The sequence below is a fragment of the Chelmon rostratus genome, chromosome 14, assembly GCF_017976325.1.
Source record: "Chelmon rostratus isolate fCheRos1 chromosome 14, fCheRos1.pri, whole genome shotgun sequence".
NCBI lineage: Eukaryota > Metazoa > Chordata > Actinopteri > Chaetodontiformes > Chaetodontidae > Chelmon > Chelmon rostratus.
Window position 1 is genome coordinate 10,639,874 of NC_055671.1, and position 22,539 is coordinate 10,662,412.

Consider the following 22,539-nt stretch of genomic DNA (forward strand, 5'->3'; position numbering starts at 1 on the left):
TCACTCTTTTGCCGGTGGTGTAAGGTAGCTTTGGAAATTGTTTATAATCATTTTGTGCTGCCACTAAGCAACACAGTGCCACTTGTTTTCTAACAGACTTAGGAGGACACAGTATGATCTACTACTATTTCTAGATCAATCTGCTGGAGATTCATTTTAAGTTGCACACATCTAATTTAATTTACTAGTTAACAGTCAGACAGAGACACTTTATAACTCAATTAAACCTAACAAGAAGCCCAAACTCTGCTGGGACGTAAGGTGGGGTGTACAAGTTAGCTTGTTAGCATGGCTAAACGATTTTATTCTGGCTTTACTGGTGCCAGAGGTTATTTTTTGGGGCTCTTGGTTAAGAAACTGTATGTGCTTATTTTAGCAAAGATAGTTCACTGCTATTAAATTTCTTTAGCAGTGATGAGCACAAACACTGGATCTACATAAAACTTATGGCTTCCAATAGTTGTTCAAAGGAATGGAATGCAGCCATTCTGTCCTTATTTGGAGGTGCACCTCATGACACTGAAAACCTTCAGCTGTGAATTTCTGCTTCTGGTCTTTCTCTCTTCCTCTTCGCTGCCAGCTACACCTGTGCACTGTCGGGAGCTATGAATAATACAGTACAGTTCCCGGCACTAATAAGTTACAGATAGCCCGGCAGAGAGTAAATAGACTGTTATCTGCTGTTTAAGATAGGAGCTTCCTGATCAAATATGGAAATAGTGAGCACGAGCAGATAACGACCACACAGTTTTTATCTGTGCAGATGTGAACAGAGAGAGCGACAGAAAAGAGAGGGAGAGATGGCTGAGCTAATCTCGCCCTGGGCCATTTCAGGATACAGTTCTCATTTCCTCTCTGCTTAGTTTTCTCCCAGTCATTCAACCTGACCCTGCCTCTGTCTCGCTGAAGTGGTCGCTGCAGCTCCGTCTCTCCTGGCGAGACTGACTGCTCCTGAAATTGCTCTATTTCAATAACTGTAACGACTGATTTATGACCATGGATGGACTTACCCTTGTCCTATTTTCTCGAAGCGTGTGTACTTCTTTTTGGGATCCCCCACGCTCACAATACTCCCTGAGTCAGAGAGAAGGCAGATATATAATGATTGAGCTTGTGTGGGCGCGCACAGCCATGGACAACACACAGAAAACATCACCGAAATAGAAAAAGTTCTGCCTTCCTGTTTCAAACATCCCCTGCCTCTGAGTGCGGCATCTCTCCCTCACCATGCATGCTGGTAATTTGTCTATGGAAGGCCACGGTTAATGAAAAAAAAAGCACTTCTTTTTCCAAATTTGATTACATTAGTTCTCCCTGCTCTTTGCATAATTTCTCAAAACACACAGAATTGGTGCATAAAAGTAATATGTGGAAAACAGCCACTGGAAACTTCTGAACCACCACTCAGAGAATTATTCAACAGCGAGGTCAGGTCCTCAGTGTTGTTTTTGTGAATGTGCAGACCTTAGGAGGACTTCACACTCTACAGTTTTGGATGATTATAATAAATGACTCCATATATTGAAATTTTACATTCAGAACTCAAAAACTGAAGAGATGTAAGGATTTCTCCACCAAAATAGCTCCTTGCAGTGTGGAGAAGGCTTTTTACACTCATTTAAAAAGATGCACATGAAATATAAGCAAATAATTTAATGAATAACTAAAAATGTAAATGATTAGGAAGTTTTTACAGTTTACAGCTTAAAGATGTCTCAGTATTTCTAAAATGAGCTCTGAAGACACGTACTGAGTCTCTCCAGAATCTCCTCATCCGTCATTTTGGACTTCTTCCTCTGGCGGTCAGTGTGGCGATACATTGTGTTGGACGTGTTCTCCGGCTGGACCTGCGACTCTGGAGGGGTCAACACTTCCTTCACGGGGGTGGGAGGCTTTGGCGGGTCCATGACGGAGCGCGTGTAGATCTGCGAGGAGGACAGAGTCAGAGGCATGCAGAGGGGATCGCAGTCGCAGCAGGGGGGGTTTCACCGGCATGTAAACTCACAGATTTGGTATGCTCGGGCCGAGGCGCAATGACCGGCGGCAGTTCGTCGTCGTCATCCTCATCTTCCTCCTCCTCCTCCTCTTCCTCTTCTTCCTCATCCTCCTCTTCTGACACAGGTGGAGCGATTGGGGGCTCTGACGATGATGTTTTGGCAGCCTGGGGGATGGAGATGTAAGTGAGTGTGGATGCATGTGCCATTTAGCAGTATGGAAAAAAAAAATAAATCTCCTTTTTTTCCCCCAAATCAAACAAAATAATTATTTTCTCAGCCTGCAAACTCCAAACCAGCCACGTGCAGAGTTTGAGTTCTGGCCAGCGGAGTTTCAAAAGAACTTTCTCTGACCTACAAGCTGTCGAGATGGTGAATTAGTTTTGAAATTGTATCGACCATATAGAAGATTCAGATCATATCATCAAACATGTTATTCATTGTGACAAAAATGAGCACATGTCATCAGTGCAGTAATATACAGTCAATCTGTTGTGCTACAGTGTATCTGACATTTTGTGCAAAAAAACAACAACAAATGAGTGAGGTTAAATTGCTGGAAGCCATTCTGTTAATCGTGGAGGGATGTATTATGAGTCCAGTGAGAGCTAAAGAGACAAAAGAGTGAGCTGCCATTCAGTGCAGTTTATCTGAAGGTTTTTAAGTAACAAACTGTTAAATATTTAACTGTGCTATAGGAGAAAAACATGCTGCCACATTGCAGTGATGTGCAATATGCTGATGAACTGTAGACATCCTCTTGATATGGAAGATACCTTTTAACAAGTGTGATTAATAAGCCTCAGGCAGATCTATTATGCCTAATGCTCAGCCTTTATTCCCAACCCCCATCCAAAACTCTGCTAGCCTTGGATCATCTTCCTCTTATGGAATGGAAACATTTCATCCATTTCCAGTCCCGTCATGCATAAATGAAGCAGTGCAGCTTAGTTCTAGTGATTAAAGGGAAAGGGTCTGGCTGAAGGAAAGTCCCAGTCCTTCATTCAGACATACTGGGCCTCTGACCTGCTCCAAAGGGGGGCTGGGCCAAGACTGCAGTGCAGAAATGAGCGTCTAGCTAACTGTAAGCAGTGCCATGTGTCTTTTCTTACAGAGCCATGCGGTAATGTCTACAATGGGAATGAAGTTACAGGCACATTATTGGCAATGTGGATCCAATTGTGAGGAATATGAGCTCATACATGCATTCTGACAGTCATCACAACCCTCTGTGGCATGCGCCCCTGCCCTACCATTTCAGAGATGGTCCATTTGAAAAAAAAAAAAAAGATAAGAGGTGCTCTTGTGGAAGGTAATAAATACATCTATAGCATTAAAAACCGATAGATCCAATCATAACCCCCTGGAAATTTTGATGCAGAGAGTGATGACGCCTCTAAAATCAAATATTTGTATGCATTTTGCATTAGCCAGTTGGCATAATCAAAATTAGGAGATCAAATTTAGCTTCAAAGCCAATGCAGAGATACATCATGTGGAAAGTAATATGGAGGAGTTACCTTGTCAAATAATGCGCTGCAGGTTCTAAGGCTGACAGGAGGCCCAGATGACAGCAGTCGGTTCTGAATGTGAAGGTTGAGAATGGGAGGATTTACTCAAAACAAACCCACACAATGTTTAAGAGTAAGTGGACTTCAGGGAAAAGGGGGTGGGTGAGGGGAGGGCAGGGGTACGCTACTGAGGGATGGACGTTAGATCCGTAAATTGTCCTCTGATCTCCCGGCACGAGGAGAGGACATGATAGAGACAAATCATGCCACCTGAGGACTGTCCTTGCCCAAGTCAAGAACATATTTTCCTCTCCGCTTCCTGATTTCTCCTCAGATTTCTGGTACAGAATGTTATTTTAAACGGCTTTTCTTTGGAAGCTGCAGCACGAACAATAACCTCCACTTCTGTTCATGCACCCATAATGTTGCTCTTTTGAGCACGTTTTGGCTTGTTGACATACCCTGACATCAAGCTAAAAGTTGACAGTTTTCAGAGTCACCTTGCATTCGCAGGCAGGAGAGTACTGTTATTGAAACCAGTGGTGTGTATTCACTGAGATAACGAGGTGAAAATTTCAAAAGTTGTGCTATTTATTACTGCAGGATTCCACACGAGGAGAGTTTGCTGTTTGTGGTGTTTATGTATGCGTTGGACACTTGAACATAACTGTTAAAATGGTTTCAGTGTTGATAAGAGAGAACGGTCACAGACTGGCCCTATTGCGCTCTGATGAACATGAAGTGGCTGCTGTTATTCATCTGAATGGATAAATGCTGTTTGACATTTTCCATTCGACTCACAATCGTGACCACATAATGAATTAACATTGCAGCTTGTGACAACTTTTCTTCAGTTGCAGTGCGGTAAAGCTGACACTCTGATAAACAAACTCCTAATGCTTTGAAGGTAGCTATGTGAACAGTGGTCCTGCTGTCTGTGTTGACTGACAGATGAGTCCTGTGGTCCGACACGCTGAAGCTAAATATCCAGGACTTCCTGGTTAGCAGCAGAGCGTAGAAACAACATTTAAAGCACATCAACAAAGACTGAACAATCTAATCTGAATTAGAATCTAATCTATCATCTGGTAGAGGCGGACACTGAGAATTTTCTTACCACTATTTAATCCAATTGTGACTTTTTGGTTTGATCAAAGCTTGAATTAGGATGCAGCCATGTGTCCCCTACATGTAGCGCCGTTATCCACGGTCACAAATGCACACTGAGCTAAGGTCAAGATGAGGCACTAGTTCGATCTAAAACAGAAACAGCTGGCTCAAATGGAAAAACCAGAGATCTTACAATATGACCAGTGGATAGTAATCTCTTTTCCATCAGACCAAAAACAGTTCTGTTTCTTTTTAAATCTTACTGACAAGACACGAAGACAGCAGGGGACACATGGACTGCAGCAAATGATTAGAGGATAAAGCATGTTGCTCTAAGAAAGCAACACGCCAGCTCTCAAACATTTACCTGCATTGCAGGTTAGTAGAAGCTGGCGTTCAAAATTAGCTGACAGAGAGCATCAGGTAGCTCATGATGGGTTACAGTTTGCTTCTATAGACCGAGTATTGGCACCTCTCCTGTAGTTCTGCTTGCCTGAGACACTGCGGTTCAATCTTTGGATGAAATCTGTGGCACCGTAGCCAACAGCTGAGTCACCTCTGCAGACTGTGGACCACTGTGACAGTCCAAGGCTGAGATGCTCTCCAGTACCTTCACTGGGCTTGCACAACCTTTTAGCACACCGCCACACCCGCTTGCCCTTCGCTGGCAAAGAGCTCTTTCATGCAATAGCCCTGCATTAAGCGATACCACTGTAGCTTGCCTGGGGCAGCGAATCCCACTGAACAGACTTGGATTCCACTTCTTCACCCGGCTGAGCGTGTACAGGCCGAGGCATTCAAAGCATAGATTACTCTGGTCAAAGCCAGGAATGAGGTCAGCACAGCGGGAGTCCTTCTAGATGCAGTTGAGCCTCCAGTAAAGCTTGTCTATGGGTATTTCAAAATCTGGTTAAGTCGATTGGAAAAATAAACAATGAGCAGCAGTAGCTCTCACAGCAGTCATCATTTCTGTGCAGGAGCTGCAAACTGATTGGCGTGTATGCAAAATTCAGGGCATTATGCCGCATAGTGAGGGCAGTAAGCCTCAAGAGGGGAGCGCACACATTTTGCCCATTAGAGGCGATGAACGTGCAAGAGAGTAACACAGTCTATCCCAGAAATTCCCAGACAGAGTCAGTGAGAGAAAGATTTACTGCGGCGTAGTTGGAGAAGTTCAAGACGATGAAATAAAGCCACATAATGTTGCAACTTACCTGTTAGATTATTACACTGTTATGTGTCCATAAATCCAAAGAAATATGTTCCCATCCATATATTACTTTGATTTGAGAGTTTTTCCAAAGCAATGAAACATGGCAGAGATAGTGCATGGCTGAGAACCAGAGACTGGGCTGATTTGTACTTTAGTCTGTAATGTTTTTACTATAATAACCAGACAATCTGGAGAGGTCATGATATGCAGTGCAGCAATGAAGTCCTTAAAAAAGCAGACAGAGGCGCAACCTCCAACAAAAACAGCCATGTTTAATTAGCAATGCCCTGACGCTTTTAAAATCCACCAATACATAGCAGTTAAGTGACATGTATTTTGTCAGATTATCATTTTCTAGTGTTTTTCATTTAACAAATATTCTTAACAGCCATCAAGTGTATCATTTAGGCTTATAACCAACACTAACTAAAGTAAGCTTGGATGTAAAACAACTCACCAGAGTGTTTGCTGCTATGTACCCATGTGCCGACTTGTCTGAAACAGAAAGCAACAGTTTACATCAGAAAAAAAGTATGATTTTTTTTTTAAAATGGCGGTTGTTATTTCATTTCCTCAGTATTTTTGCGTTGCTTACCTCCCGAGGTGAAGCTCATGTACTTCTGGTTGTTGACAGTCTCTTTGGAGTCGTAGAACTTTAAGACGTCCAGGACGACCTGCGGGTTCTTCTTCTGCTCCAGCTTGGTGATGTTCGAGGTCTGCAGGAGCCGTGCCCACTGCTCCGGGATACCCTGCGCAAACGGACGGAGGCCAAATGTTGAAGAGGTCGGAGAGTGACGGGGAACATTTTAGCTTGAGGAAAGAGAGTTCAGCCAGAGCCAGAGAGTGTTTGTGTTGTAGCACGCAGGTGTCCTCTTCTTTAGCTTAGCATACAGATTTAAAGCAGTGGGAAACTGCTAGCCTAACCATTAATTGTTGTTTTCACATTCAATCTGTACAGAGGTTAAATAAACTAGATATAACATGATAAATAGTCAGCTATAGAGGTGCTGGTAGGCAGGTTTATTTTCTTACTTTTAGAGAGAGCTAAGCTAGCAGTTTCCCCCTGCTCTAAGCCTTTAGGCTAAGCTAACTGGCTGCTAGCTGTAGCTTTAACAGACATACATATGAGAGTAACATTGAGCTACAGTAACTCTAAGTTTATTTCCCAAAATATCCAACTATTCCTTTAAGGCATTTCCACACGTTTAGTCTCTGTTTTGCATGTTTTAATGGCAGTTGATGGACATTAAGGCTTTTATGGGGGCTGAATGTAACTCAACAATGGGTTTCATTCATGCCGCCTTTGTAAACTTGTGGGTTGCTATTTTTACACTTAAAGCAACTGTCTGTTGACAGAGTGGCCCACTGTTCTGTCTCAGAAAAAAGATGACACTTAGATCAAGGGGCAAATCAGTAATGTACTGTATCCTCCCACCAAACCATGAAGGAAGTGAAATCAAAGCAGTTTGGTTTAAAACTGTCTCAATGGGACTCTGTGTGTCACAAGCTCACAGCTTATCAAACGTACAAGGAACTATTTACTGATGTCATGGACTGAGTGCTGTTCATTTGGAAGTCAAATAGACCAGAACAACATATGAGCGGGTTTAAAGGGGAATGCTGCTCATCCATTATTTTATTTGGCAACAAAAAAAAAGCTTACTCTCAAGCCTGAACAAAGATGATTAGATGTGAAATTTAAGGTATGTATTGTGCACCTTTAAATAAACCATATACAACAAGGCAAATACAACTCAGTGAGCCACCACCACTGACTTGGGCCTCAACAATGAGCTGAACAAACATCTCTGTGAGATCAAAAGCTGATCATTAAAAGTTTTGTTTTGTGGCTTTTGTATTGAACCACTCACTGGATCATGTCAGACGGATGACAGTGCTGTGCTGATGTTGCATTTCTTCCTAATATACTATGTGTGCTTTGAGTACCTAATTGTTGGAGCTCTGCACAAACTCTAAAAACACAGAAGGTCACTTCTCTATGAACAACTGGATCAGATTCAGTGTTAAGAACATTGAACAGAGAGAATAAAAGACTAGGGAAACAGTGAGTCATGGTATCATATATCCAGGCTTGTTTTAGAATTAAGCATCTACTACAAAGTGAAACTGCAGCCACAATGTCATTTACCCAGAAATGCTCAAAGACTCCAGTGCAGGTTTAACCTGACAGGAGAGACGGAGTCATTATCATTCAAGTCACTTGCATCACCAACTTTATGTGGAGGAAAATATATCATTAGTCGACTCTGTCACCTCAGGGAACTGCGATTTTAGAAATGCGTGCCTGGGACTCTGTTTTCAGATGGGATGAGAATTTCAGAGGCGCATCAGTCCGTGTTTATGTCCCTGATTGTCAGGTGAAAGAGATACTCACTGTGAATTCTCCTGTTACAGCATCAAAGCCGACATGAATGGTGTGTTCAAAGTCTGAGGGTAGGGATATCTCAGGACGTTCCTTCTCCTTCTTCTTGTTTGCTGCAGGAGACGAAACAAAAGCTGATTTCAGGCTTATTTCTCGTATGTTTATGCGCAGGAAGCCAGTAAATAAGGCGCATCAGCGCAGCGCCGAGCGTGAGGGTGACACGTGGAGAAGGATACTCACTCTTGTCTCCCCCGGGGAAGATGGAGCGCAGGCGGACTTTCTTGTTTTTCTCTTCAGGAGCCATTGGAAGCGGTTTAGAGGCGTGATTCAATGATGAAGAGTCTCGGGAACTACTGTTCATTCTCAAGGGGGGGGCTGGTGGTTTCTCTTCAATATCAACACTATCAGACATCTTTAGTAGCACTCACAATGTCCTGTGAGAGAGAGAGAAAGAGAGAGAAGTTCAGTGTTCGAAAGTGTGGGTACAGATCAGAGGCGGGTAAAGCAGGTTACAAAATCTCTCTGGATGCAGCAACATAATAACCTTGAATTTTGACTCGTACCTCGTCAAGTAAGTGCACCAAACACAATAATATCAAGGGAGTAAACTGAGAAATCCAAGCTCGTTTTGGTCGATTTTTAAATGCAATGGCGGCCGACCTTGTTCGACGCCATTTGGCAATGGAGAGATGCATTATTATTATTTTTCTTCGATGACATGCATGTCCTACAACTATAAAATAATCTATAAAATATGAGAAAATAGTGTGAAATTATCCATCAGATTTCCCACAGCCCAGTGTTCAGATTGTGTCTTTAGCCTGATGAACAGTCCAAAACCCAAAGACATTAAATCTATAATGATATACTACATACAAAAGCAGCTAAAAGTGAATTCATATGTGAAAGTCTGAGACCAGAGCTGGATAAACAACTTCAACAATTAATGAATTGTTGGAATTGAGTTTTCGTTGATTGTTTAATCAATTGGTTCTTTCAGCATTGCAGCGCTCCGAAGAGTTTGTGCTTGTGACACAATAAAAGTCTGCTGCTTGATAAAAGTCTGACATTTCTCACAATACTCTAATTAGGACAGTGGTGTACAGTAGGTGTTGCAGAGGCTGAGGTGCATTTCTTTCCTCTGCGGCTGGCTTCTGAAGCAGCAGAACTGGGCTAACATGAATGTGACAAAATGTCAAGACTTGATTGCTGCGTTCAGACAGATCTAACGCCTGCAGAAGACTCCTGGTTATAGTTTCAATGGGTTGTATTTTTGGAGCAGGCACACTGGCTGCACGTATGGAAAAGTCTCATGAAATCATCCATATATTCAGTTCTCTGCCAGCACATCTGATTGCACAACAGATTTAGAGATTTTTCAGATTTAGATGGAGATACAGTTCCTGAAACTGTCATTGTGGTGTAGGAAAAAAAAATGCTGTTTGAATGGAGGTTGTTTGGAAGCAAGGTCGGGTCCAGACGTCCAGTGGGCCTGTTCAGCTGTGAAAACGGTAACCAGGAGCTGATCCTAAGAGAAGCTGGCAAGAGGAAACGTCCCCATCACCCGTCCTCCCATCTCGCATCTACCCACTTCCCACTAACATCTTAAACTCCTTCACTGCCTCACCCCGAGGCCAAGCCCATCATGTGATGTGCAGCACAACCGTCCCAGAAAGCGGGCCATCCAGGCCGCCCCCTTAGTGGAGACCTACATTAGCAAACAAAGACCACTCCTCTGTGCTCACTGCCTCTGACAGCTCACACATGTGCCTTCACAGTGGCCTTTACAATTTTATGTAACCATCTCCAGCAGAGGACAAAATATGGTGACTACACCCTGCACTTTGTTAACGTCCCCCATAGAACTGGTTTGGAATAAAAGAATCGGATTAGCTGAGAAGTGTAACATACATCGATACGATGATAAGAAGCTACAATTTAATCACATATCCCGACAGTGAGTAATCACACCAAAAACCTCTTTGCTTTCCCCTCTGCTGCCTCAAATCTTGAAAAAGATACTCCTTGTGAAACACATTTGTCGTTTCCTCATAAACCAGTTTGGACAAGACAACCAGAGCCAATAAGATCTCACAGATCATGTTCACTGTCTGCATAACTCTGCAGAGACTCTCTGACTGTTGTGTAGATTTTGATATCTGATAAAAACCTAACCCAACTTTATCATTACTATTATTGTATATGGGTATTTAAATTTCAGTCCTCTGCCTTGTTTTTTTTAGTTTACTCTATATACATAACAGATAACACGTAAGCGCAATTTAAACTGGATCATTTCCTTATTATCTCCTGGATAAATACAGCTTTGTGTACACACTGAACTTGACTTAGTCAGCCTATTTAAATCTTCTTTCCAGAAGAGAGGAACAGTTTCTCATCTAATCTAACACGTTTTCTTCCCTTGAATAACATTAATCATTAATGTGTCATTAGGCTGATGTTTAATTCATATCAACTAGATGACAAAATATTTTCCAATACGTGTTATGTGGAAAAAGGCTTGAAGATCAAACACTGGTCTAAGATAAAAGACTACCAACATAATCTTGATGTTTTCTAATAAACTCAACAGTGTTTTTTGTTCCCCTCTGCTCGTGATGTGATGGGAATAAGGAGATTTTTGTTTCACTTGGCAGGAGAATGTAACACAATAACTGCATTGTGACCCTTCCCATTAACATATGCTCTATGATCACTGCAAGAAATTATCTGGTAGATACTTGCTGCCCTTCAGAGCTCACTGTGGATGAACTTTCACGTCTTATCTGTGTGGAGATGCAACAAATGCTGGACAGCAGTGAAGATAATAAAAAAAAAACATGCATCTTTTTTTCAGATTGAGATTACAATCGTACCCATGAGAAACTAGCGAGTTACTCTTTCCCAAAACAGGTCGCTCCTGACAGATCAGTTAGCTGTACAAATAAAAGTTAGGTGTTGATTCAGCTTTGCAGCAAGGCACGCAATATTTGCGAACAACCTAAGGAGAAACACTTCATGATTGTAATGTGCATTTTAAGATTATTTTCCTGGTGTGTCTCCGGGAGCTAATGAGATATACTCGTGGTGACAGTTTCTGTCGTGCTGGGGGAGTTCAGACAACAGCAGCTAACAGGTTCTCTTAGGTTGGAGGGTTAGGCGTGTCGCTAACAACAAAACCCTGTAAAACTCCACTGTTTACAAAAGAATGTCACCATATTGACATGCTAAAGCGACAGAGAGTCGCTGACGACGTGGCTGTCAAGCCACCCGAGAGGAAAAAAGCAACAGGAATTTGCCAAGACAATAGGAAGATACGGTGGCATGTCCTGGAAGCCTTACAGCACGTTACTTGACACAACAAAGCCTGCTGTATAGGCTAAATGAGGAAATACTGTGTACAACTGACCGTATAGATTTGACCATGCTGGCACACAGCTGCTTCAACAAGCTTTTTCAGATTTCATTTAAAATGCCAGTTGTGGAGCACCTTGGTAGTCAGATGGTGACAGTGCATGCTGCATGGCCGCATGGTTACCATACAGTTGCTTATCTTCATTATTGAATTCTACTGTATTAATGTTATTAAAAATATATATTTCAAGTATATATCAAGTTTCATGTCTGTCAGGACATAACATTTTGTGAAATTATGATAAAGCATTTATTATATGATCATTCTTTTAAGAGTCATTGTAACTGATAATAATAATCATAATCATACTAATAATAATAATGTAATACTGAACATTGGAAAAGTATGATATTTTCTGAGATTGCACCCTCAAAATCTCGCACCATTGCAACTCAAGTCACAACTGTTGGCGGTTTGGTTCCAGCCGGCGACCATTGTTGCACTGTTGTCATACTCCTCTCTCTCCCCATTTCCTGTCTGCCTCTTCACCTGACACTGTCCACTAAATGAACAAAAATACCCAGAACTAAATGCCAGTTATGGATCAAAGCTAAATGATTATCAAAAACAAACAGAGCCCAGTACACAATGAAACCATTTGAACCTCTATTAACATGACCACTAACACAAGCTAGCTCACATCTGTAGCACTGCTACTCACAGCGTATCATTGCTTGAAAACAATCCATCTGACGCCTCTGTTAACCCATTAACATGATCTTCTGAACACATTCTCGCCAGCTACAGTCTGTCATACAGCTTCTACAGTCGTGCACAGAAGTGGAGTCACTAAAATGCACATGAGCACAAGCAAGACCTGACATCAGCGACTGGGATCTGATCAATCAGGTCACTATCTGGTCAGCAAAATACAGAGGACAAAAATCAATGGCTGTAGCATCAAACAATGACGATGTAACAGGAGGTTTTTAACCCTTTACACAGAAAATTGATATTCTCTTCAGGTTTATTGGCTGAATCATACTGTACGCTGTCACCACATTGATACTCACGCCCTCCTTGGGAGCACGCGACACAGAGTGCTCTTCCATAAAACAGTGAAGGTATAGCACGCGCTCATAAATATGAAAATTTCAGAGAAACTGCCATCGGAGAGCAGTGGGGATGAATTATGCAGCCGAAAAACATGTCAGCGTCTGACTTTGGTCATTTCAGCATCAGGCAGCGGTGACAATCTGAGTCATCAGCTGAAGAATACAGCAGGAACCCACAATTTTATACAGTACAGCTCTGTGGCTGTGGTCCTCGCTGCCGTGCGGCTATCTGGCTAATCGCCTGACTCTAGCCGGCCGCCGAGCGGTCAGACGGCTGGAGATGGCAGATTCATGGAGGCCCAGACATCACTGATTCTTCACTCACATAAAACACTGACCTATTTACTGTGCAGACTGACAGACAGGCGAGCAGTCAGCGAGTGCACCGTCCCTGAAACAAGCAGCTCCTATTTCTGAAACACACATAGGCTGGCCTCTCAACATCATAAATCAAGCCCACGTCTGTGCTCTGCCTGATACAGATAGTCTTTCATGACGCTGAACCATTTCAGCAGACGAGGAACAAAAAACATCATCAAGCGAGCAGTTTTTGTCAAACAGTACATCTGCAGCTGTAACACTGATCCACAATATGCTAATTTGTTAGAAACTACACGACCAAACCTCGCTGAGCCTGGCTCGCTTTGGTACGATGTGACATTTTGATAGCGATATATGGATGTCTAAAAAAAACACACACACAGAACGACCACAGACAAACCAGCTCGACTCAGACATTACTGGGGATGTTTTCACATTTCCTCCCCCATCAAATATTAATCTATCCATGAAGAGAAGGCATTTTCTCCGCTCTTTCAAACATTAATGCTGAATTTGAATGGCTAACACAGGAAGAGGCTCTAATCTTGAGCCCATGGCGGCCCAGTAATGGCCCCCGCAGTAGGGGGGGAGGGCTCCATAAGCCCGGCTCTTCATGCCCCCGATTAGGACACGCTCTCTGTTTGACTTGGCTTTAGCTTTGGCCGTGCTTCTTTGAAGGATGCTGATTACTTGGATGGGATGGACAGCTAGAGGACATTCAAAGGATAAGGAGGAAGGGGGGGGGGACTTCAGAGCTGCAGTTTAGCATTGTTATCTCCTTTATCTTTGTGCTGTTCATACAGTACTTCTATTGGCCACTGGAGAGAGTTTTATAAACACTGAGTCAGATAAGTTGGCCTCTTCTACTGTTGGTAAGAGCAAAGAAAGACCAGTTCACTTGACAACCTTTAACACACACACCAACACAAAGACAACACAACAGAACCCACACACTTCACCCAGACATTAAGCACCGGAGGCTGACGACACACAGATGTCAACATGTTGCTGCACAAATGCTACCTCAGAATAAGACACACACAGTCACATGTAGTTGCCATGCGATGCCATCCCCTTTTCATGTCAGGTGAAGGTTGGAGGAGGAAGAGGAGGAGTTTGGTGCTGCAGTTCAGTTCCGGAGATCCTTATATCTAATTCTAGTTTTATTTTTTAGCTTATAGAAAAATAGAACATTGAGCAAAATGGTGGTTTTTGACTGGGCTCACGTGGGCAAACACAAACCTGGTACACCACAATCTGTACCCAACCTAAACCGAACCACAGCTGTCATGCACAGACATCGTGCAAAGAAAGGATTATAAAAGTGTTGCCATTAAATGTTAAAAAACATGAATCTAATCCAGGCTTTTGCCGAATCAGCCAAAATGTTGTCTGGCAACAGGGGTTAGCCTGGCTCTTTCCAAAGGCAACAGCAGGCACCAGAGGAAATCTGACGACATATGGAACATACATTTAACCTGGAACTTCCAAAACATTAAAATACATCTGGCTATTGTTGCAGACCATTGATGACTGTGACTTGGTTACTGTGCTATAATCATTTTTGACATATCAGCTTTTGTCTGATGAGGCTCCACCTCTTTGGTTTGGCCCCCTCCTTCTACTGGTCTCAGTAACTCGACTTTGCATACAGCTGCCATGTTTGCTTCACGAAAGGGACGAGCCACGGCAAACCCATCGGTTTGCTTATAACAGGGGGAAAGGTTAGATAGGGTTTTGTAAGGTTGTTCTTAACTCCTGAACTAAATCTCACTGAGATCACTGTAAGTGCCAAAGCTCCTGTTTCGTATTTCATTGATTGCAGCAGCAGCAAGCATCAATAGACAAACAACAATTAATATAAACTCAATTGCATACTAATGGTGCTTGAACAAGAGCTTGATAAAAGCTTTACTACATATTCATAAATATTGATTCGGCTGTTGTCACCTTTCAGAAAGTGTGAAATTGTTCCATCCATCGTGCATTAATTGCTTCACAGGAAGAAAATCATTACTGGGTTTCACTGCTGAATGAAAATGCCAAAATCAAACTTTTTCTTCCAACTTCTATTTTTAGCCGCTACACATGCCTCGGGAGGAAGCCGTGAAAATGTTGAACATGAACATCTTTTAATCATGTTGGTATAAAAGGCTTATACCCGTTCATAATATGCTAACTAGAGCATGATTACACAATATCAAAGGCAGACCACTTTCAATGTCCATCCACGCTGACCTATTACATCCCTCTGAGATCTGAAAAGCTGTTGATTCGCGTATCATCCCAACAGGATTATTTTCACTGAGACCGAAAGTGACAAGAAACACTTCGATTTCTTCACGCAGTTGATGTGATGTTATGCAATCGTGTCTTACACACTGCAAAGTGCATAAACATCTCTAACCAGGGATCTATTATTAGCCACCGGTGCATTTTTTTTTATGGATCGTCTTGAAAACTCTACATAGACAGAAAATTTACACCACGGTGAAACTGGGTCATACAGCAGTTTTCCACACAAAAGACAAGTCGGGGTCCTGGACGCCACAGGAATGCCTCCACTGCATATCTCAGGTTGAGCTGTTTGAGTTGACATTTTCCAGAAATCCACCTCAAGACTACACATTCATTTCTGATCCAATCCTCATTTAATCTAAATTAACTGAAAGCAATGCACCTTTTGTTTGGCTGTTAGAGCCACATTGATCTTGTTGTCCAATGTTAATCAGCAGCAACACTAATGAGAATGAAAAAGCATGATGATAAATAACCTCCCTGGTTGACTTTCTTACTATTAACTAACCGTCTGTGGGATAACATTCCTCATATCCCAAACAAAGCAGGAAAAAAAAACAGGTTAGTCTGCACTCAAAACCCATTTATTCACCGCAGCCTGCGATCCAGCATGACTCTCATTTTACCAGCCATGATCCTTTCCCAAACTCCCCTGCTGGGGAGGCTTGAGAGCTCGCTGCGTCATTTAATATTTAGTTTGGGTGAACTTCCCCCCCAGTGCTGTTCTCTCATATCCACACATGCACGTGTATGCGCAGACACACACACACACACACACACACACACACACACACACACACACACAGTTGGGCTACATGTCTTCAACCTGTCATGTTAGTCTTCTCATTTTCATCAGATTTTTGATATATCAACATGTCAAGATAATAGTTTTGGGAGGAGTCTTTCTTTTGGCGAGGACACGTCAGCAGCAGCAGCAAACAATGTTAAAAAGCATGAAATAAAACTGTTGAGCAGTCACAGCTGACAAAACTGCGGTGCACCGTGTTCTGACAGTTTGTGCTGCGCTCTCTGGATGAGTTAACAGTTGAATAAATGCTCTAAAGTGATGCACTTCTCCCTGTGGAAAATGAACTACCAGTAGTAGAAATGTGCTGAAAAATATCACTCATTCTGTCAAGTGGACCAAAGATATTAAAAATGATAAAATTAGCTACCTTATTTCTAAACTCATTGAGGCTGCTGGTCTGTTTTGACAGATTATTCCTCCCTGACAGAAAGGCCTTCTTTTATTCAAAGCACATTTCTATAACTGCTAGTTTATTCTGATGGGCATTTCCTGTCTGACAGACTATTTATTGTACTGATGCATTATGATAGCTTTTCCATTCTCTCTGACAGAACGAACTGCCTCATTTTCAGTCTTGAAATATGAAGTCCTCTGAAGGATTTCTGCATTTTGCGTTGAATTCAAGGCTTCAGAAATTATAAATTTGAACTGTCACGCACACGATGGATGCAAAAGTTTGTAGCTGCTGTTGACTTGGTTCAGTGGTTTATGTCACTAACTCCACAGCTTGAATACCTTTTATGTGATATATTGCCTTTATTTGAAAGCTGGAGGCTCATGGAGACTTGTGGGTAACAGTGGCAGAATCAAACAGAATACACTGCTGTTATCAATTATGCATTGTGGACCACTAGTCCACAGGGATTCTCAAAACCTTGAATACTTCATACAATTTCGACATTCCAAGTAGCCCTCATAGTTATGTCCCATGTTGATGGCTGCAACCCATGAATACATGAATGGAATGAATATGCTGGAAGTAACAACCAGAAAATATATGAGTATTTAACATGACAAGAAAAACGGTTCCCTGGAGGCGATTCAACTGTCCTTCACAGCTTCAAATATTATACTGTGATATTGAATTTTATGAGTATTTACTTCATATCTTACCTTGAACTTTGCATTGGGGCATGTCAGCAATCAGACAGGCTATGCTTGGTTTCATGTGATCAAAAACTAAGCAAAACCTATTCTGACTAACAGGCTCTTCTACTGTAACAGGTCATTCTTGAGCCCAACTTGGAGCCTCTTACTCTTACTTAGATGCTTTGAGTTACAAGTTTGTACCTAACAGGTACGCCGCTGATGTTGTGCTATCTGCTTTAAAGCACCAAATAGGTTTTTTTAGGTTGCATTAGTGTGGCATGGGTGGGCATGTTTGAATGCCAGCTGGAGGCAAAGAGGGGAGTGGGTTCCCTCCTGCAATGCCAGCTGGTGCACCTGCAAGTTGAAAGGGTTAAAACTCACCCACTGTAAAGGGGACATGGGAAGAGTGAAAACAGCTCGTAGATATGTACATGCTGTCACTCTCTGCAGTCATTTTTTCCAGCACCGTATAGTTTGCATGTATGCAAAGTCGGTTATCTGAAGCGTGAAATCCCTCATGTATGGGGGAAAATAATCTGCCTCTCTCCATTGTGTCTCTATACGGAGACAGCCTGGCTCTGTGTTCTACAGCTACAATGCACATAATGTACTCCAGCCATTGTGTCATTACTACAACCGGCTATGCATTTACTTCTGATTACCTCTCGCTTGCCAAATACATATAGCTGCACTACGATTTTGCATAGACAAATACGACCATGAGAGCACTGTTTGGTTCAACAAGTGAATCAACTGAGAGGCGGTGTGTTTCCACACAAGGTAGTTGCACCTCCATGCAGCTGAGAAAAGAAGCTGAATTCCTTATAGATTATTTGGAGGCAAAGAAACAGCGAGACAACACTGCTCTGGATGATCTCCACTTCAAAGGTGTTATTTATTTGTGACAGATGAGTAATTCTCATCTACCTGGAGTCACAAATCCTGGATCATGTGGTCTTGACTACAGCTTTTCTATAATTTTGCACCTTTTTCACAAGTCAGCTTAATTTTGTGAGCATAACTGTTTAATGCCACTGGCAAATCGTAATGAAACGTGAAGCTTGCTCCATTTAAAATTAAAGTCTCTCACTCTTTAATGTAGATACAGGAGCTGGAGCACATGTAAAGGTCTCACCTCAGGAAACACAGCCAGGAAATCCACAAGAGGGCAATCGGAGCAATTCTTTAATAGACGAAACAGTCACCTTTTGAACCGCGTCTGAGCTCATCTGCAATCTTTCCCGTCTCTGAAAACTCATCCAACATTTTACATTCTGCAGCCTCTTTATCTTCAAACAAATTCAAGTTCAGAAGCCCCTCCACAACTCTCCACAAACTCTGGAACCAGTGAAACTTGTTAATCTCTTAAACCACCTGAACCCTTTTCCTCCTCTGCAACATTTTATCCTTTCATTCTCTACAGCCTCTGTTCACCCATTGCACCATCTTACTGTAACGGCTGTCTTACTTTCTGGAATCTTGAATCCTCCCGAGACGTCTCTCGGACTCTCTTGAAGCCGCGTTTGCAATTTGTGTTTGATGCGCCAGAAACAGTGTAAGATGGACTATCTTTGTCACAAACCGACAAGTGCACAGAGAGACACACGTAAACACACACATAGGAAAACACACAGACAAGCAACCCTGTTCTAAGTAGCACCAGACATCAAGTAGGGAGATTACGGAGGGAGCTGTGTCAATGTGTCAGTGTGTGAGTGTTTCCTCTGTTACTCTCTCCCTGTCTCTCTCCATCCATCTCTCTCACTTACTCCCCCTCCCCTTACTGAGACAAAATGGCCAGATGGCTTCCAATCCTACATGCTAATCCACAACACACAGACTGTAGCCCTGACACACCTACCACAGGACTACTGCTCCGCTTCACACAGCCATGCCCTTAAACACACACAAACCCCACATGAGGCCACTGCACATTTATAAACTGTCAACAAGCGTCCTAAACAGTGCCGGACAATAGCAGAATAACTCATCCAGACTAAGTCCTCAACAGATGGAGGCCGACTTGCGTGTGCTGTGTGTCCTACTATCATATTTCAGGCTGCCCAGTTAGCAGGCCACAAGCCAACATGAGGTTCTGTGTCCACTGCTTTTGTTAGCCGAGGTGAGGTAAGAGAAGCTGTGTGTGTTGGGTTACACTGGCCAGTGGAAAACATGGGGAAGCCCAGAACTGCACACTAAGCCATGGAGACATGCAGGCAGACGTACTGAAAAAAGACAGGCTTCACATCGCTTCAGCGTGCAAATAAAGTTCTGCTTTTAACATTTGCTGCATGTGGCCATGTTAAATAAAGGTGTGAGGCAGTTCATGTTTATGTGTGGTGGCAGATTAGATATTTACTGGGCAGATGCTTATATCAAACATGAATTAAACAAAGGAGAATGAAACTTGTACATTTTTCCAAGTGGCTACAGGATAAGAAGGTCCCGGTAGGCTCCTCAACAATACTTTTTCTAGTATTGCACAAAATACCTGCCTGCTAGAATAAAATATTTCATTATTCAAGCAAAAATGTCACATTTCTGTGGTGAAGCAAGGAAAGCCATACCCTCATTTATCAAAATCCACATTTAGATTGTCATTAAAAGCAACAATCTAAATGTAGAGCTTCCTGTGATGATTTAGTAAATGACGTTTCCCTCCATACAAGCCTGCATTCTGTCTAATGCGAGCTGTTCACCTGAAATTATGTGATTAACAAAAATAAAAGTAATTGTAGTTTTGGTTGTCTTAGCTGATCATAAGGGTCAGTTGTGAAAACACTTGCATAAAAAAAGCCAAACCACAATAAGCTTGGATTTTGCCTGCACCCTTCATGTTTACACCATAAACAGTATATGCATTAGGGTGCAGCTTTACTGCTATTTTCAGGAATACAGAGCGCACATGTACTGTATATCAGACCTGACACATTACCACCTTTTGACTGGCAATGGCTTGTGCCTGTGCTCTTTCTTTGCAAACATCAAATTTTCATGAGGGGCATGTAAATTACACAGAGACACACTGGTGGAAAGCAGCTCTACAAGACCCACACAAACATGCAGAATACACAGATATTAATTGTCCAGATTTCCTGCAACAGGCCTGTGTAGATAAAGGTGTGATGAATACATAATGCCAGTGGCAGGTGAAGCGCAGCGTCTCAGCAACAGTTTGCCAGATCCGTTGAACACCAGGACATATAGATACCAAACACTTGAATCACAGCATCTCTGTCCGACTGTCTCCCTGCCTTGTGACTGTGACACTGCATTACATTACTACTGTAGGCCTGGTGTCTTTTCTGCCAAACCCAGTGCTGTGTAATGTGCTGTACTGACACTATCTATTTCATGCACTCACACATTTCCCATTGCATTTCAGGTAGGAACTATAGATTAGATCATCAAACTGAAAAAGGACAAAGGAGCAGCCATGACAGTTTATGTTTTAGCACCTTAATATTTCCATTAAAAAATGCAGCAGTGGACACAAACCCTTGGATGCACAGTGAACGAAGAATGGAGTGCAGTCATGGTATTGGATGTCTGAGCAGTTAGATAAGTGGTGAATGGAAGGGCATGTATCATCTATCATCTATATCAATATAACAGGCCAGTGTTCAGAGAGAGTAGCACCTTTAGTATCCCATCCCCCAATCCCCTCTACAATCATCTCACCCTCCCTTCATCACTGACATGACTCCCTAACATCCCTCTTTCACACGACAGCCAGACAACAGGTCTCCCATCAGGCCTGGCTCCTCACAAACCGGAGGATGACTGCGCTTCCTGGGAGAGGACCCTCTCCCTCCCTCCACGTTAGCTCTGACACCACAATCCAAATGAGCAGAGGTGATGGGGAGACACACGCTCAGCTCGTGCCGCACCAGCCAACCCCTCCATCCTCCTCCACCACCGATGGCTGTGGGAGAATCCGAGACAGAATAGCTCAGCTTTCACAGGACCGGCCCCCGCCCCCACTCCGATCCCCAGTGAAGTCAGGTGACCAGATGTTGTATATCTCCCTGTCACTACAGCCGCCATGAAACTGCTACACACATCCATGTTAAAGCCAGGAGACAGAGGCACGTCTCTGCTCTGTGCGTGTGTGCTTAATAAAAGACAGAAACGGAAATAAAAGCCATTTCTTCGTGAAAGCCTCCCTAGAAAGGCCATAGGTGAGGCAGTGCAGAGATAACAAAAGAGCATCCATCAGCATATTAAGCATCCATCACCCCCCCCATCCACAGCACATACAGCTCTGATCCATCCGTCAGCCTCGGGTCTACAGACCCAAAATAGCTTTGCTTCTTTTTTGTTCCAGTGTTGCCACTGCAGCTGCTGCATTTCTCTAGGACTGACACACACACACCGACACACACACAAGGCCCGTACAAACGCCACCATTGATTCTAACACCTCCCCATCAATAAAGATGCTATTGGCGAGGCACAAGGGAGTGCATACAGAGATGATGTGATGCAGTAGGGGGGTATATGGTCATACAAACACGTTCAGCCCATCTGATGCAGGCATCCATTTCCATCTCGCCCTCACGGACAGGCTGCTGATGAAACAGCTGCCTCCTTAGCAGAGCAGAATGCAGAGTGGAGGAAGAAGAAGGGGGAAAAAAGGCTACAAAGCACCCCTACATACACAGCCTCCCCCTCCTCCTCCTCTCCTCTCCTCCCTCCTCTGCCTCCCCCCTCCACATCCCATATTGCATACACAGAGAGGGAATTACCTGAAATATGTCTTCACATTCTCTTGCTCAGTGTTTCGCCTTTGAGCCCGGAGCTCTGGTGGATTCATCGTCAACCATACAGTCCTAATGACAGTTTAAAGGCAGGATTGCCATTCTCTTGTCAGACCAGTTCCTGACCCTAAAAGCAAGCTTGTTCGGCAGGCTGGATGCTTCACTGGCTGCTCGCTGTTCCCTAGCCCATGATGTCATCCACCCTGCTTTGCTCATTGGCTGAGAGGTTGAATATTAATGCAGGCAGCAGGTCTGGGGGAGGAGGCAGCCAACGGGCAGACGGAGTTGGTTTTGCGTTTGACAGACCAAACCTGCTGAGTGAGAGGGCCAGGAGGGAGGGATTATTATTGTAAGGATGTGATCTATGTGGCCAACCTAAGAAAGCCATGTAAAACTTGACACAACAGATTTAAGAACAGGCTTTGCAAAGGTTTCTTTATATGCAAATTTTGAACTGACAGTGTATTTAAAGGGCTGTGTTTCATGCAATGGCATTTAAAAGTCACAGTTTCACGTAGTAAAAACATACTGAGCACAAAAAAAGGTACTGATGACAAAAAGCAGAAACTAATCGCCTGCCAGG

At 43.0% G+C, this 22,539-nt stretch overlaps 1 protein-coding gene across 1 annotated transcript in view; it reads right to left on the bottom strand.

Moving 5' to 3' along the window:
- Positions 1-22,078, bottom strand: part of LOC121616854 (serine/threonine-protein kinase PAK 3) — a 28,520-nt gene extending 6,442 nt beyond the window's left edge. The window contains exons 1-9 of the mRNA XM_041951681.1: positions 21,945-22,078; positions 8,452-8,645; positions 8,224-8,324; positions 6,424-6,577; positions 6,286-6,323; positions 3,515-3,577; positions 2,006-2,161; positions 1,751-1,925; positions 1,011-1,074 (exon numbers count right to left, since the gene is read on the bottom strand). Of these exons, the coding sequence (XP_041807615.1) occupies positions 1,011-1,074; positions 1,751-1,925; positions 2,006-2,161; positions 3,515-3,577; positions 6,286-6,323; positions 6,424-6,577; positions 8,224-8,324; positions 8,452-8,623 (923 nt within the window). The 5' untranslated portion in view covers positions 8,624-8,645; positions 21,945-22,078. The remainder of the gene's footprint in view (positions 1-1,010; positions 1,075-1,750; positions 1,926-2,005; positions 2,162-3,514; positions 3,578-6,285; positions 6,324-6,423; positions 6,578-8,223; positions 8,325-8,451; positions 8,646-21,944) is intronic.
- Between the last annotated feature and the right edge of the window lie 461 nt (positions 22,079-22,539).